This window comes from Neophocaena asiaeorientalis, unplaced genomic scaffold (assembly GCF_003031525.2).
Source record: "Neophocaena asiaeorientalis asiaeorientalis breed wild unplaced genomic scaffold, Neophocaena_asiaeorientalis_V1.1 scaffold236, whole genome shotgun sequence".
Taxonomy (NCBI): domain Eukaryota; kingdom Metazoa; phylum Chordata; class Mammalia; order Artiodactyla; family Phocoenidae; genus Neophocaena; species Neophocaena asiaeorientalis.
In genome coordinates, this window is record NW_020173418.1 from 879,720 (window position 1) to 894,968 (window position 15,249).

Consider the following 15,249-nt stretch of genomic DNA (forward strand, 5'->3'; position numbering starts at 1 on the left):
GGGTGTTCCGGTCGTCGCCGGAGTGGGGTCCGGAGACGGGGCGGGGCACCTCGGAGGGCCAGCTGCGCGGGCGCGAGGCCCCTAGACCACCCGCAGCGCAGGCGCGGACGCGGTCCTGTGCGCCAGAAGCACCGCCACCGCGGCCGAGCCTAGTCCTCCAGCAGCTCCGGAGGCGGCCGGTGCGCCCTGAGCGGTGGTAGTTGTGTCGCCGCCACGGTTTTTCTCCCTTCCCAGCGCTGGCGAAGCCTTCTTCAGTTTTATAAGGTTTCTCCCGCTGACTTCTTTCCTCCCTCCCAGACCCAATCGCTTTGCAGCCGTGCATCCCACCGACCTGCCCTCTGGTTGGCGCCCAGGCGTCCCTGTCACCCGCACCCACCGGCTGCTAGGGAAAGCTTCCTGTTTGCAGTATCCCCCGAATGGTCGGAGCCCAGTGCCTGCTCAGAAGGAGCGACGGGCCTCCCGCCTTTGCTGTGACTCCGGCCTGGGGTGCACTTGGAGGGCAGGACCTGCTGACTTCTCGCCCTGCATTGGCCACACCAGTGCAGAAGTAAGAGCTGTGTGCTAGGCAGGCCGGGGTGGGACCTGCGGGCCAAGGAGGCGCTCGCTCTCAGGGTCGAGCGAGAATTCTGACCTTTCCTGTGGCTTCTGTTCCTGGGGTTCTTATGACTACAAGTGATCTTCGGTGTGAAGAACACTCAAGGAAGATTAAAACCACCGAAAATGGGCCAACTGAGTATTCCCTGGGTGGATAAGCCACCAAACACCACTGCTTATCAATGTGGAAAGTGTTAAGATGTAGCAGAGTTCTTTGCCAGTGTTCTTCTGTAATAAGAGAGGCCTGAGACAGTTTACTGAACGCAAGATGTAGCATGCTTTGAAACTGAAAATGAACGTGTCCAGAAGGACTGAGAGAGTCTTGTGGTCGTTCTACAAGAATAGTGTTAGGGCTTCCCTGGTGGCGCAATGGTTGAGTAGTCCGCCTGCCGACGCAGGGGACACGGGTTCGTGCCCCATTCCGGGAAGATCCCACATGCCGCCGAGCGGCTGGGCCCGTGAGCCATGGCCACTGAGCCTGCGTGTCCGGGGCCTGTGCTGCACAATGGGAGAGGCCACAACAGTGAGAGAGGCCCGCGTACCGCAAAAAAAAAAAAGGAGGAAACCGTCAGGTCATGGGTTTAAGATAAGTAAACTTATTTAATAGTTCAGATTCTATAATGCAAGTGAAACTCTCTTGAGTGTCCTGGATGATCAGCCAGGAGTGAACTGAGGAAAGAGATAAAGGGGCCTACAATATTGAGTGAAAATATAAAATCATAGATATTTGTTAAAGAATTCAACTTCGAAGTGAAAACATTGCAGTCTGTACATAAAATCTAAATAAAACCAAGCGTGGTTTCCCTAGGATGCAGATGTATCTCTAAGGTAACAAATGGACATCTGGCAGTAGCGCACTTTTCAGGGAGCACATGTCAGTTTGAGGGGCTCCAGGGGTGGGTGGCATGTTCGTCATGATTCAAAAATAAACAGCACACGTGACCTTGATAGGATAGGTACATGATCTCCAAAACCTATGACCCCAGTCTAACCATGAGAAAAACAGCACACAAACCTGAATTCAGGAACAGCCTACAAAATACCTGACCAGTCCTCCTGTCAAGGTCGTAAAGTCTGACAGACTGTCGTAGCCAGGAGGAGCCTGAGGACATATGGCCATAAGACATTAGGTAAAAATCTAAGGAAACCTGAATATAGACTTCAGTTACCAGAAAACAATAATTATTGAGTAAAACTAAATATGTTATTTCAGCTCAGCTTATGTGTTCAAGGGAATTAGTGACTAAGAAAATAAAAAGCACAGCAACCTGAAAAAAAAAACATTATTCATGCTTTTATTTATACCTGCATACTATGTCCTTAAATAAATGAGTGAAAACGTGATATTTGCTGATTTCATACTTCTCCAGTTACTACCCACCACTACTAATTCAAGCTACCTGGCTTGCTCATAATGGTGGAAGACAGACATACAGTCTTGTTTTGATAAATTTAGTTTTGATTTGTTCAACAGATATTCACGAAACTCTTATTATGTGCCAGGCACTGCTGTAGGTATTGAGGATGCATAGTTTTAGCATCTACTCCCCCTGAAACCTTTTTCTACCTCTGCTAATAAGCAGCATAGTTGGCCGTTGTGAAATGACTGAAATGGGGGAGATCGGAGGAAAGAGGGGGTGGCTAAAAACTGGGGAGTCAAGTTCTTGTGCTCAGGGAGACCTGATGGTCTTACACTGTAAAAAGCTGTCTCACTGAAAGTTTCAGCTTTATTGCACTGCCGTGCACCAGCATTTCTTTCAAGTCTCAGCTTCAGGAGAGCCAAGTTCTGGTCACAGCCCTTCCTTTGTGGGGGAGGAGTTGGGGTGCAGCTTTCTCTGTTACCAGCTTTCACTCTTGAAAGGACCTTCCCAATGAATGGAATATCATTCATGGAATGGAATGGATAGGCTAGGAGCACCATCCACAGCACAGGCTCAAGGTGAACTGCCTCACTCCTGGTGTGGCTTTGAAAGACCCTGAAGATGGGAAGAGGGCGGGGGACAGCTGGGGCCACAGGTCATTGATAGTATGTTTAGTGTTAGAGCCCACTTGAAGCAGAGCTTAGAAGAGAGAAACAAGGTGACCATCAAGTCTGAAGATAATTTGTTGAAAGCCAGTTGCAACATTAGAATTCTGTGCTGGTGAATAGGTGAGGATGTCCTGGGAGCCTCTTAACTGGGGGGGATGATGTCCTGCCCTCAGACAGACATTGTGGAGACAGCCTCAGGAAAGTCATAGAATTGCATAGATGAGTGACTCTATGTAGAATGTCCTAGGCCAGGAAGAACCACGATCTTTTTAAAATCCCTTTCATCAAAACTGGGAGATACCACCTAACACACATTAGGATGGCTATTGTTTAAAAAAAGAAAAGCAGAAAATAACAATTATTGGTGAGGATGTTGAGAAATTGGAACCCTTGTGCACTGTTGGTGGGAATGTAAAATGGTGCAGCTGCTATGAAAAACAGTAGGGAGGTTCTTCAAAAAATTAAATGTAGAATTACCATATGACCCAGCAATTCCACTTCTGAGTATGTATATCCAGAAGAAATGAAAGCAGGGACTTGAACAGATATTGGCACACCCATGTTCATAGCAGCACTATTCACAGTAGAGAAAATGTGGAACAAATTGTGGTATATACGTTCAAAGGAATATTACTTAGTCTTAAAAAGGAAGGAAATTCTGACACATGCTACAACATGGATGAGCCTTGAGGACATTATGCTAAGTGAAATAAACCAGTCACAAAAGGACAAAGCTTGTATGATTCCACTCATATGAGGTACCTAGAATAGTCAAATTCACAGAGACAGAAAGTAGAATGGTGTTGCAGGGGGCTGTGAGGAGGGGGGATGGGAAGTTAGTGTTTAGTGGGCACAGAGTGTCTGTTTTGGAGGATGGGTTAGTTCTGGAGATGGATGGTGGTGATGATTGCACAACAAGGTGAATGTACTTAATGCCATGGAACTGTACACTTAAAAATGGTTAAAATGCTAAATATTATGATATATATTTTAACACCATAGAAAAAGTCCTTTTCAGATTTCATAGTCTCCTTCCTGAGAGGGGTACAGCCTATTGGTGTAGTCACATTGTTAAGATGCTCGGAAGGTGAGTGAGTTGTCTTGTAAGAGTGGAAACTGGGATCCAAGCATCCCACCTGCTAGTCTCAAGCCTTCTGTACTGATTTTGAAGGGCATGTGCTCTCTGGTCATGGAATGTACATGTTTTCTCCTTGCCTCTCTTGCCATTCCCAGGCACACACCTAGGTGCATGTACCCCCAAACCCAGAGCTGAGGCACACACATGTTATCTTCACCCCTGCAGCCCTTTGACTCTGTGGTTAGTTCCTCCAGCTTCTGTAAACCCTCCAGACCCTGACAGATGGGGTCAGCTTCCTCTCCTGCCGTGTGTCTTCTTGGTGCCTGTCTTCAGCCCCTTCCTGCCCCTGAAACCTGTGGTATGATGGCTTGTTCACTGGTCTGTGCTCCGCCTGGATCCTGGCTCTTCAAGGCAGGGCACATGTCCTGTCCACTGGGAGGCATATGGTGGACACTCAGTAATGCTATCTAATTGGCCATGAGTAACCCTGGAGTAAAGAGGGTAAAACCAAACCTCGTATTTTATTTCTGAGCTTTCTTCAAATTATTCAGAGCTGGCCTCATTTACCTGTGTCCTCTACTAAGTAACAGAATCCAGAGTTACTGCTAGATCTGAAAATCTGTAACCCTGATATCTATCTAGCTCCAAGGGGAGATCGTTGATAAGGAACACAGTGAGAATAGGGTGAGTGTTAAGAGCATTTGAATGGCTCCACAGCCTGTACATATCTGGTTTACTTGATAGTATTTCCATGAGAAGAGAAGATAAAGAAGGCTGCTACTTACAGAAGACTTACGATGTCCCTGACTCATGCATCTGTCATGTTCCATGGGCTGACTGGACTCAGATGGGCCCCGCTTCCTTGGGGTCTCCAGTGGGTTGCGGTCAGATGGTGGCTGGGGCTAGAGTCATCTGAGATGACTTCTTCATCACTTGTCTAGGATAGCTGAGACAGCAAGATGGTTCCTGAGCTGCCTCCCCCCACCACCTCTTTTCATCCCTCCATATACTCTCTTCACACGTGGCTACCGTGGGCTTCCTTACACCATAGTGGTCTCAGGGAAGTCAGACCCCTTACATGGTGGATAGCTTCCCCTAGACCAAACCTTCCAAAGACTAAGGTGAGCACCGAATGGATCCCTGTGCCCTAGCCTTGGAGGTCTGGCAATACCACTTCTGCCACATTCCGTTGGTGTACTCAGGGCCAACCAGGTCAACTGTGGGAGGGGATGGCATAGGGACATGGATCCCAGGAGGTGTGATACAGGAGAGGAAGTTGAGGCATGCACCTGATACAGGACTGGTTGCACTAGGTTTTGAACCCAGCTTGGGCTGACTTTGAAGGTGGTTTTTCTCTGCTGCTCCCAGTGGGAAAGGTGGGGGGGAAGATACATAAATTCACCTATAGATAAGACTTTTCTAATGAGGGGCTTCACAGTCTATGTGGAAAAAGCTGGTACTCCGATACTGTTTTATTATAAATAAGTATAATAATACCCCAAACATTAAGTATAAATAATACCGCGAAACTAAGGCAAATAAGAATTTCTTATCATTTTCATGTGACAAATGTGGGAATAGATCACTAATATAAATTCCTACATGAAATACCTTTGGTGTTGATGAATTTCTGTTGGACAGAGTATATTTTTTCTTCAAAAATATTTATACATAAATAGTATAAACTATAATGTAATTTATATTTCCAGCCCTTTAAGTCCTTAATGAGTAACCAACCAGGCCTTTTTAAAAAATTTTTTTTTTGCGGTACACGGGCCTCTCACTGTTGTGGCCTCTCCCGTGGCGGAGCACAGGCTCCGGACGCGCAGGCTCAGCGGCCATGGCTCACGGGCCCAGCCGCTCGGCGGCATGTGGGATCTTCCCAGACCGGGGCACGAACCCGTGTCCCCTGCATCGGCAGGTGGACTCTCAACCACTGCGCCACCAGGGAAGCCCCAGTCCTTTTTTTATAAAAAAAATGTAGCCATGAGCGGCTTAAAAAGACCACTTTTCAAGAAGAATATGCTCAATCCCACACTCCCTAACCCCACACTCCCTAATGTTTCCGGGCCAGGAACCTGTGACAGTAAACTGACCCCTTTTAGATATTGCCTGGATCAGCCAGGGAGGGTGGGCAGGCAGAGGGTTTACCTTGCATGTTCATGCCCAGTCAGAGCTCTTTGGTATGATATGATTACTCAGCAGAGTATATCATGAATTCACAGAACCTGGGCATAGTCATGCTTTTAAAAGAGCATCTTCTTCTTGGTTATAGAAATATGGTCATTGTTTAAAATCTGGGAAGTACATACAATTACGAATAGGAAAATAAAAAGCATTCATCTCCTCACCTTCAGGTTACCACTGTTACAATTAGGGTGTATTTCTTCCTAGTCACATTCAATACTTATATTTCAAAATTGAATTTTAATGAATAAATCCTGTGTGCAAAAAATATATAACACATATGTAGGGTATAGAGAATAATAAAATAAATATCAAGGGTTTTTTTGTTTTGTTTATTTATTTATTTATGGCTGTGTTGGGTCTTCGTTTCTGTGCAAGGGCTTTCTCTAGTTGTGGCAAGCGGGGGCCACTCTTCATCGCGGTGCGCGGGCTTCTCACTATCGCGGCCTCTCTTGTTGCGGAGCACAGGCTCCAGACGTGCAGGCTCAGTAATTGTGGCTCACGGGTCCAGTTGCTCCACGGCATGTGGGATCCTCCCAGACCAGGGCTCGAACCTGTGTCCCCTGCATCGGCAGGCAGATTCTCAACCACTGCGCCACCAGGGAAGCCCCAAAATAGAGTTCTAAAAGTGGTGATGTTTCAATAAACTGTGTGTATGTGTGTATAGTACATATATATAGTACATGTATGGTATACACGTACATATATATAGTACGTGTATAGTATAGTACGTGTGTGTATAGGAGTCATGACTGAGGGCTCATATTCTTAGATTGTTCTGTTGACATCAACAGAGCCTGACAGTACAGGTATAAATGCCTGACATCTACCTGTCGTGGAAACAGGAATTGGCCACTTTGGCTTCTCTGTAGTCAGGGTGAGTGGGGGCAGCCCTGGTTTTCAGAGAAAGGGAGAGGGAAAATGCTGCAGTAAAGTGAGGAGGAAGAGAACACTTTTCAAGGGCAGACACCATGCCTTGGGAGTCTTTATAAGTCTTTGTATTCACCAAGGAACGTGATGCTTCCGGTAAACATTTGATAGAGAGCTTCCCTGGAGGGAGTATGTGTTAATATATACTGGACTTATTCCCTGTGAAACATCAAATGTCATTTCCACATAGAAACTGTGAGAAACTGTCACAATGGTTATTGCATTATGGTCAGCATTGTGTGGGCTAACCTAGAAGTTTAGTTATTGTTTATAAACTATTTTTTCTTTTTAAATCTTGGAGTATAATTACATATAGTCAGCTGCATAGATCTTAAGGGTCAGTTTGGTGAGGTGTTTTTTTTTTTTACAAGAATGATTTTTTTTTAATATTTATTCTTTTTTATTTATTTATTGTATTATTTATTTTATTTTTGGCTGCGTCGGGTCTTAGTTGCCGCACGCCAGATCTTCGTTGCGGTGTGTGGGCTTCTCTTTAGTTGGGGCGTGAGGGTTTTCTCTCTCTAGTTATGGCACACACGCTCCAGAGCACGTGGGCTCTGTAGTTTGCGTCACGCAGGCTCTCCAGTTGAGGCGCGCTGGCTCAATAGCTGTGGCACGAGGGCTTAATTGCCCTGCGGCATGTGGGATCTTAGTTCCCTGACCAGGGATTGAACCCACGTCCGTGGCCTTGGGAGGTAGATTCTTTACCACTGGACCACTGGGAAAGTCCCAGTTTGGTGAGTTTTGACAAATAAATATACCTGTGTAACCAACACCTCGGTGAAGAAATTGATTATTGCTGTCATCCTAGAAAGGTCTCTCGTATTCTTTTTCATTCTGTCCTCCCTACACCAGAGGGTCTGCTCTCCTAGTATCCATCTGCATAGATTGAATTAGTTTTGCCTGTTCTTGAACTTCATATAAATGGAATCATACAGTATGTATGCTCTTATGTCTACTCCTCTTTCTTTCTTTCATCATGGTTTGAATATTCATCGTGATATATGTATCAGCCGTACTTATATTGCTAAGTAGTGTTCCATTGTTTGAATATACCACAATTTGCTTATCTATTCTGAAAATTTGGTTGTTTCCAAGTTTTTGGTTTTTGAGGAAAGCTGCAATGACAATTCTTACATAATTCTTTTTTGACTTAAAGTCTTCTTATCTTTGGGGTAAATACCTTGGAGCATTGCTGGATCATGCAGTGCTGGATCATGCAGTAGGTATATAATTAAATTTTAAGAAACTGCTGAACACTTTCTAACTACAGGTGTACCATTTTACCCTCCCATCAGTAATGAATGAGAGTTCCAGGTGCTCCACATTCTCTCCAACATTTGGTGTTGTCATCTGTTTAATTTTAGCCATTCTGGTGAGTGTACAGTGGTATCTCATTGTGATTTTAATTTACATTCCCCTGATACCTAATGATATTGAGCATCTTTTGATGAGTTTATTGGCCATTTGTATACACTCTTTTTGAGGTGTCTTTTCAAGACTTTTGCCTGTATTTTAATGGATTATATCTTTTTATTATTGATAGTGTACATTATATGTAACATGTATGTATAATCTGGTTACAAGTCCTTTGGCAGATTTAGGAATTGCAGATATTTTCTCTGAGGCTTGTCTTTTCATTTTCTTAATGTTTCCTCTTGAAGAGCAGAAATGTTTAATTTTGATGAAGTCTAACATCATTTTTTTCCTTCTATGTGGTTAGTACTTTATGATTTCTGCCAAAATAAACTCTTTGTTTCTCCTCAGGTCACAATGGCATCCTCCTGTGTTTTCCTCTAGGAGTTTTATAGCTTTAGCTTTTACCTTTAGGTCTGTAAGCCATCTTGAGTTAATTTTTGTATATGAGTGAGGTATGAATCAAGGTTCAGTATTTTCCCTACTGGTATCCATTTGGTTCAGCATCACTTGTTGAGGAAATTTCCCTACTGAATTATACTGTTGCTTTAGTCCATGATCTGACTGTACATGTGTGAGTCTATTTCTGACTCTATTCTGTTTTATTGTATCTGTCTATCCTTACACCAGTCTGTATTGATGATGTAGTTTTAAATCTTTTTTAAAAATCTTTAAAAATCTAATTTTTAAATCTTAAAATCAGATAGTATAAGTCATACAGTTTTGTTCTTCTTTTTCAAGATTGCCCAACTATTTCTTTAGGAAAATAAGTTCTGCATATCTAATAGCCAACATACAAAAGAACTTCAAGTACTAAATCCATTCATAAATTGGTGAATACCAAGTGCTCAAATTGAGTCTAATTAATGCCCTCATCTACCTGTGGTGGCGTCAGGAAAGAAATTTTCTTGATAGTCCTTTTTTAAGAACTCTGTAAAAACTATGTAGCATCTTTTTACACATTTTTTAAAGTTAAGGCAGTAATTAATTCATAAAGGACTTAGTGATCCACTCTTGCTTTGCTGATAGGAGCAACTCTGTTGTTGCTGTACAGAGCACACACGAGTGGAAGCAGTTTTGCTGTGGTATAATCAGCAAGTAAATAAACTAGATGACTGCCTGTATTTTTGTGCTAGAAAGTCATATTTTAAGGACGTTTCTGATACACATTTAAACCTAAATGGAAGGTTTTAAAAGCCACGAGTCCATGGTTGAACAACATCAATGCCAATTGATATTATCATCCTGACAAGTCTCTTTTGTATTTGCACAACACTTCTTTGTCTTGTAGTTCAGCTGTTATAAACAACCGTTCAACTCTCATCCAAGGTTTCCAGTATGAGGGGGAAAAAAATTCTAGACTTTAGGTATTGCTACCTTTGCAACCCACACCTAGGAGTGGAGGGGAGGAGGCATGAGTATAGTCAAATAAACAAACAGAAAACCAGTGTTCTACAATTCTGAGGTTCCTTGTTCTTGCTAAGGCCAGAGAACTTGAAAAGTCCCAGGCATCAGCTGGGAAGAGGATGAGCATGGCTATAGGCTTGAACAGGTGCCTCCTGAGGGTGTCAGGTGAGTAACTTTAGGATTTTTAGGGACAGTGATGAAGGTGAAACTGTGAAGAAACCAAGTCATTTTAGGACATAAGAAAATAATATCTATGACAGGGCCAATGGCTAACATGGAATGCAGGTTCCTAGGAATTCCTGGCTGCAGGAGGATGGAACCTGGGGCAGCCAGCTCAGTGAGGATGCTAGGCACAGGTGGATGGGCAAGAAGAGCCATAGGCTACTTCCGTGGGCACTGGGGATATTGCTGAGCTGGAGCCCTTGGGGGCCATGGAGAGCAGTATCACTTTGATCTACAGTTAGGGGTGTGGGGCAAGTATCCCGACAGAAAATCTTAACTTACTTAATGTCCATGGAAGCAGAAAAATTTTGCCTAATATTGGCTTAAAAGGTGAGGGTGATCGCAATACCTTTGGATTTCAGCAAACACAAGCTCCTCCTGGGGAGTATGAGTGGGAGGACCCTAAACACTTGGAACTAACCTGTACCCTTTGACTAAAGGGAGACCAAAGGCTTGTTATTTCTCTAGCCCTGCCTACGTGGTATCCCAGGTTCTTCCCCATTTTAGTGACAGTCCATTTCAGACTGTCAAAAGCATGTGCTGTGTGGTAGTTAATGGTGTGGGGAAAACTATAGCAGTGAAAGAGGAGAGCCTCAGTGGGTCCCATTGTGCTGGCATCCTTGGATAAGCTTTCACTGCCCGAGTGTTGCCCACATTCTAGCTGCTGCTGTAGCAGTGATCCCATGACTGCGTAAGCACTCACGACAAAACTGTATTCATCACAGTAAAAGGAATTGGCCTTTCGCTGCCCCCAGCATAGACCCCCCAACAGAAAAGATTGTGACTGATTCCTTGATCTCAGAGTCCCTAAAATCTTTTGAACATTATATATAGAATTTTGAAAAGCTGTTGAGTAAATTATTGTGTGCATCTGCTATAAAAACAAGCTTCAAGATCTAGAATGAAATGTGTTCACAGTTACTTTAAATAATAAGCAATAATATTTACTTACACACAAAAGAGAGCAGGAGTGGCCATGCTAGTATGAAACAGAACAGACTTTAAGGCAAAAATTGTTACTGTAGCCAAAGAAGGACATTTTTTTTTGGCTGCATTGTGTCTTCTTTGATGCGCGCGGGCTTTCTTTAGTTGTGGAGAGCGGGGGCCCCTCCTCGTTGCGGTGCATGGGCTTCTCATTGCTGTGGCTTCTCTTGTTGTGGAACACGGGCTCTAGGCATGCGGGCTTCAGTAGTTGTGGCTCCTGGGGTCTAGAGCGCAAGCTCAGTAGTTGTGGCACATGGGCTTAGTTGCTCCACAGCATGTGGGATCTTCCCGGACCAGGGCTCGAACCCATGTCCCCTGCATTGGCAGGCAGATTCTCAACCACTGCGCCACCAAGGAAGCCCAAGAAGGACATTTTATAACAATGAAAAGGTCTACTATAAGTTTATACTTGATTTCCTTTGTTTTCTAAGCTTCTTTAGGATATAAAATAACAAAGTTAACATTACCTTTATTATAAGTTACAACAATATATTGTTGGGTTTGTAACATAAAAAATGTAACATATATAACAATAATTAAATAAAGACCACTGATCTGTTCTTTGTATCTATAAATTTGGTTTTGTTGAAAATTTTTTAATTGAAATATAGTTGATTTGCAATATTAGTTTCAGGTGTTCAGCAAAGTGATTCAGTTATTTATATGTGTTTTTTCAGATTATTTTCCATTATAGGTTATTACAGGATACTGAATATTGTTCTCTGTGTTATGCAGTAGATTCTTGTTGCTTTTCTATTTTATATATAGTAATGTGTATCTGTTAACCCCATACTCCTTATTTATCTGCCCCTCCCTTTCCCCTTTGGTAACCATAATTTTGTTTTCTGTGTCTGTGAGTCTTTTTCTGTTTTGTATATAGATTCATTTGCATTATTTTTAGAGTCCACATGTAAGTGTTATCATATAATGTTTGTCTTTGACTTAACTTCACTTAGTATGATATTCTCTAGGTCTATCTACATTGTTACAAATGGCAATATTTCATTCTTTTTAATGGCTGAGTAATGTTCCATTTTGTGTCTGTGTGTATACACACACACGCACGCACACACCCCATATCTTCTTTATCTGTTCATCTGTTGATAGACACTTAGGTTGCTTCCGTGTCTTGGTTATTGTAAATCATGCTGCTGTGAATATCAGGCTGCATGTATCTTTTCAGATTAGAGTTTTCATCTTTTCCTAATATATAACCAAGAGTGGGATTGCTGGATCATATGATAGCTCTATTTTTAGTTCTTTAAGGAACCTCCATACTGTTTTCCATAGTGGCTGCACCAATTTATATCCCTACCAACAGTGTAGGAGAGTTCCCTTTTCTCCACGCCCTCTCCAGTATTTATTATTTGTATACTTTTTGATGATAGCCATTCTGACGGGTGTGAGGCGATACCTCATTGTGGTTTTGATTTGCATTTCTCTAATAATTAGCAATGTTGAGCATCTTTTCAGGTGTCTGTTGGCCACCTTTATGTCTTCTTTGGAGAAATGTCTATTTAGATCTTCTGCCCATTTTTTGATTGGGTTGTTTGTTTTTTTGATATTGAGTTGCATAAGCTGTTTGTATATTTTGGAAATTAAGCCCTTGTTGGTTGTGTCATTTGCAAATATTTTCTCCCATTCCGTAGGTTGTCTTTTTGTTTCTTTGATGGTTTCCTTTGCTGTGCAAAAGTTTTTAAGTTTGATTAGATACCATTTGTTTATTTTTTGCTTTTATTTCTTTTGCCTTGGGAGTCTGATCTAAGAAAATATTGCTATGATTTATGTCAGAGAATGTTTTGCCTATGTTCTCTTTTAGGAGTTTTATGGTGTCATGTCTTATATTTAGGTCTTTATGTCATTTTGAGTTTATGTTTGAACATGGTGTGAGGGAGTGTTTTAATTTCATTGATTTACGTGACGCTGTCCAGCTTTCCCAACACCACTTGTTGAAGAGAATGTCTTCTCCATTGTATATTCTTGCGTCCTTTGTTGAAGATTAATTGACCATAGGTATATAGGTTTATTTCTGGGCTGTCTATCTTGTTCCATTGATCTGTCTGTTTTTGTGCCAGTACCATGCTGTCTTAATTACTGTAGCTTTATAGTATTGTCTGAAGTCTGGGAGGATTATGCCTCCAGCTTAGTTCTTTTTCATCAGGATTGCTTTGACAATTCTGTGTCTTTTTTTTTTTTCAGATTCCACATGTAAGTAAAAGACATGCTCTAAAATAGCCACAGTGTGATTTAGCACATTTGGGAAATTGAACAAGGATTCTATACTAATAGTTGATCATTGTTCTGCAGTGTTCACTGCAGGGCATTCTTCAGCTCAGCTCTACTTTCTGATATGTAGGACATCATGGGCCACATTTGTATCAGACACACTCAGAGGGACACGGGACAGGAGCCACAGCCAGTGTCAGGCCCTCTCTGTTGGAGCCTGGTAGCAGAGGCAGAGCATGGTTTAGGGGCCCAGAGGCAGAACTGCAGCAGACGGTGTCACAGCCGCCCAGCCTTACAAGCCTCATGCCCTCCAGTATAAAGTCATAGAGGCAGGACTCCCAGGCCCTGAAAGAGCTGTTCTTATTCTCAGAGGTATTGCACCAGGGGAGCCCAACCTCCAGTCAGATGCCATTAGCCCATCAGAGGTCATTTTTACCTTAAGTGCTGTCCCCTGGCCACATGGCTGTCAGCTTTATAGTCGCATTCTCATGCAGAAAGTGAAGGGGTTTTGTTACTCAATTATCTACGACAATCCATATTGAAGTTTTGCCAGTTGCCCCAATGTTGTCCTTTATAGCAGCCTTTTCTTCCCATCTAACATCATGGGTTTAGTCACATCTCTTTAGTTTCCTGTCATTTGCAACAGTACCTTTGTCTTTCATGACCTTGCCGATTTTGAAGCGTACAGGCCAGCTGGTATGTGGACCATTTCACAATTTCCTCATGATTAGATTCAGGTGATGCAGTCTGGCAGGAGTACTGCAGATGTGATGTTGTGCCTTTCTCAATGCGCCCTCAGGAGGCGCAGGATTTGGTTTGTCCCACTGCTGATGGTGTCAACTTTGACCACTTAGTTAAGGTGATGTCCGTCAGGGTCTTAGAGTACTGTAAAGTTAACTTTTTCCCTTTGTGATTAATAAAAAAGCTGGTGGAGGTGATTCATGGAGGTTATGTGGCAATCCTGTCCCTCAACAAACTTTCATTCACTTATTTTAGTCTCGATTGATGGTTCTTGCCTGAATCAGTTTTTACTGTGATGTTACCAAATGGTGCTATTTGAACTAGACCATTCCTTCCACTCTATCATTACTTATTGGTCTCATTTTCTTAAAAGTACTTTTTAAATACCTGTAGCTCTGCTCCTCAAAGAAGCAGCCTGGCTTCCTTTGTTCATTATACCAAATTACTGCGAATTAAAACATCCAAATAGATTAGGTGTTTTAGTCTGAAGTGAAAAAATCCTGTTAGACTAGGAGCATTTTGACATACCTGAAGAAGGACAAAAGGAGAGATGGATGTGACGAGGAGACCTGCTCCCATCTCTGCCTGCCCTGGCATGCATTGGGGCATAAGAGGGTAATCCAAGAGAGTAAAAGGGAAACCACTGTGTACAATGTCCGATCAATGAGTGAGTGTAAGGGTCTGCTTTCAACCATTTTCACATGGTTGCAAAAAGAGCCATGTCACAAAGGTTCTACATTATGAACCTGTTTAAGTAGCAAGTCACAGAACCCTGTACTAGAAAAATTATCATATAAATGGGTTTCAGTAAATGCATGAGAGAATTGGACTTTGAAGGTCAAATCTCGTTTGAAATCAACATATAAAAAGTTACTCCAAAGAATATTTGTCTCTAGCTGATGTGTTGAGCTCCCCTCCCAAATAAAGTACAATTTATAAAGATTTTATTTGCTTGGGTCAGCTTGTGTTGATTGCAGAAAGTATTTTGCCACTTTTAATCGTTTCTCATGCTGCTCTTTATAGACTACTTTAAAGTTTCTTTGTAGGGTGAATAAAAGTATGGCATTCATTCTTTTCAATTTTAGTTTTATTTAAAAATTCCTCTTTTAAGTGTGTAGCTTGTAAACCTCTTGGGTCGTACTTTCCTGATGTTTTTGTCTCACTCTTTTACAGGTACCTCCTATTTAACGGACATTGTGTGGTGGGCAGGAACAATTGCAAGTAAGTACTCTTTGTGGTGAAGAGCTTGGTCTCCTTTTGTAAGATCAGTCATTTGTCTCTCAGGGCTGGATGGAGGGGGTGGGATGAGCTTAGCTTGTTCTTTGGAATAAGGATGGGGATGGTGGGTGACAGTGGAGGGTGAAGGCAGAGGATCCTGCTGCCTGCTGTTGGCCCTGAATTTTGTCCAGGTCAGACTGTCCTGGGTCTGAAGAAA

At 42.6% G+C, this 15,249-nt stretch overlaps 1 protein-coding gene across 1 annotated transcript in view; it reads left to right on the forward strand.

Annotated features, from left to right (window-relative positions):
• Nucleotides 1–490: 490 nt before the first annotated feature.
• NIPA1 (NIPA magnesium transporter 1) overlaps nt 491–15,249 on the forward strand; it is a 40,680-nt gene continuing 25,921 nt past the window's right edge. The window contains exons 1-2 of the mRNA XM_024747292.1: nt 491–547; nt 14,988–15,035. Of these exons, the coding sequence (XP_024603060.1) occupies nt 15,035 (1 nt within the window). The 5' untranslated portion in view covers nt 491–547; nt 14,988–15,034. The remainder of the gene's footprint in view (nt 548–14,987; nt 15,036–15,249) is intronic.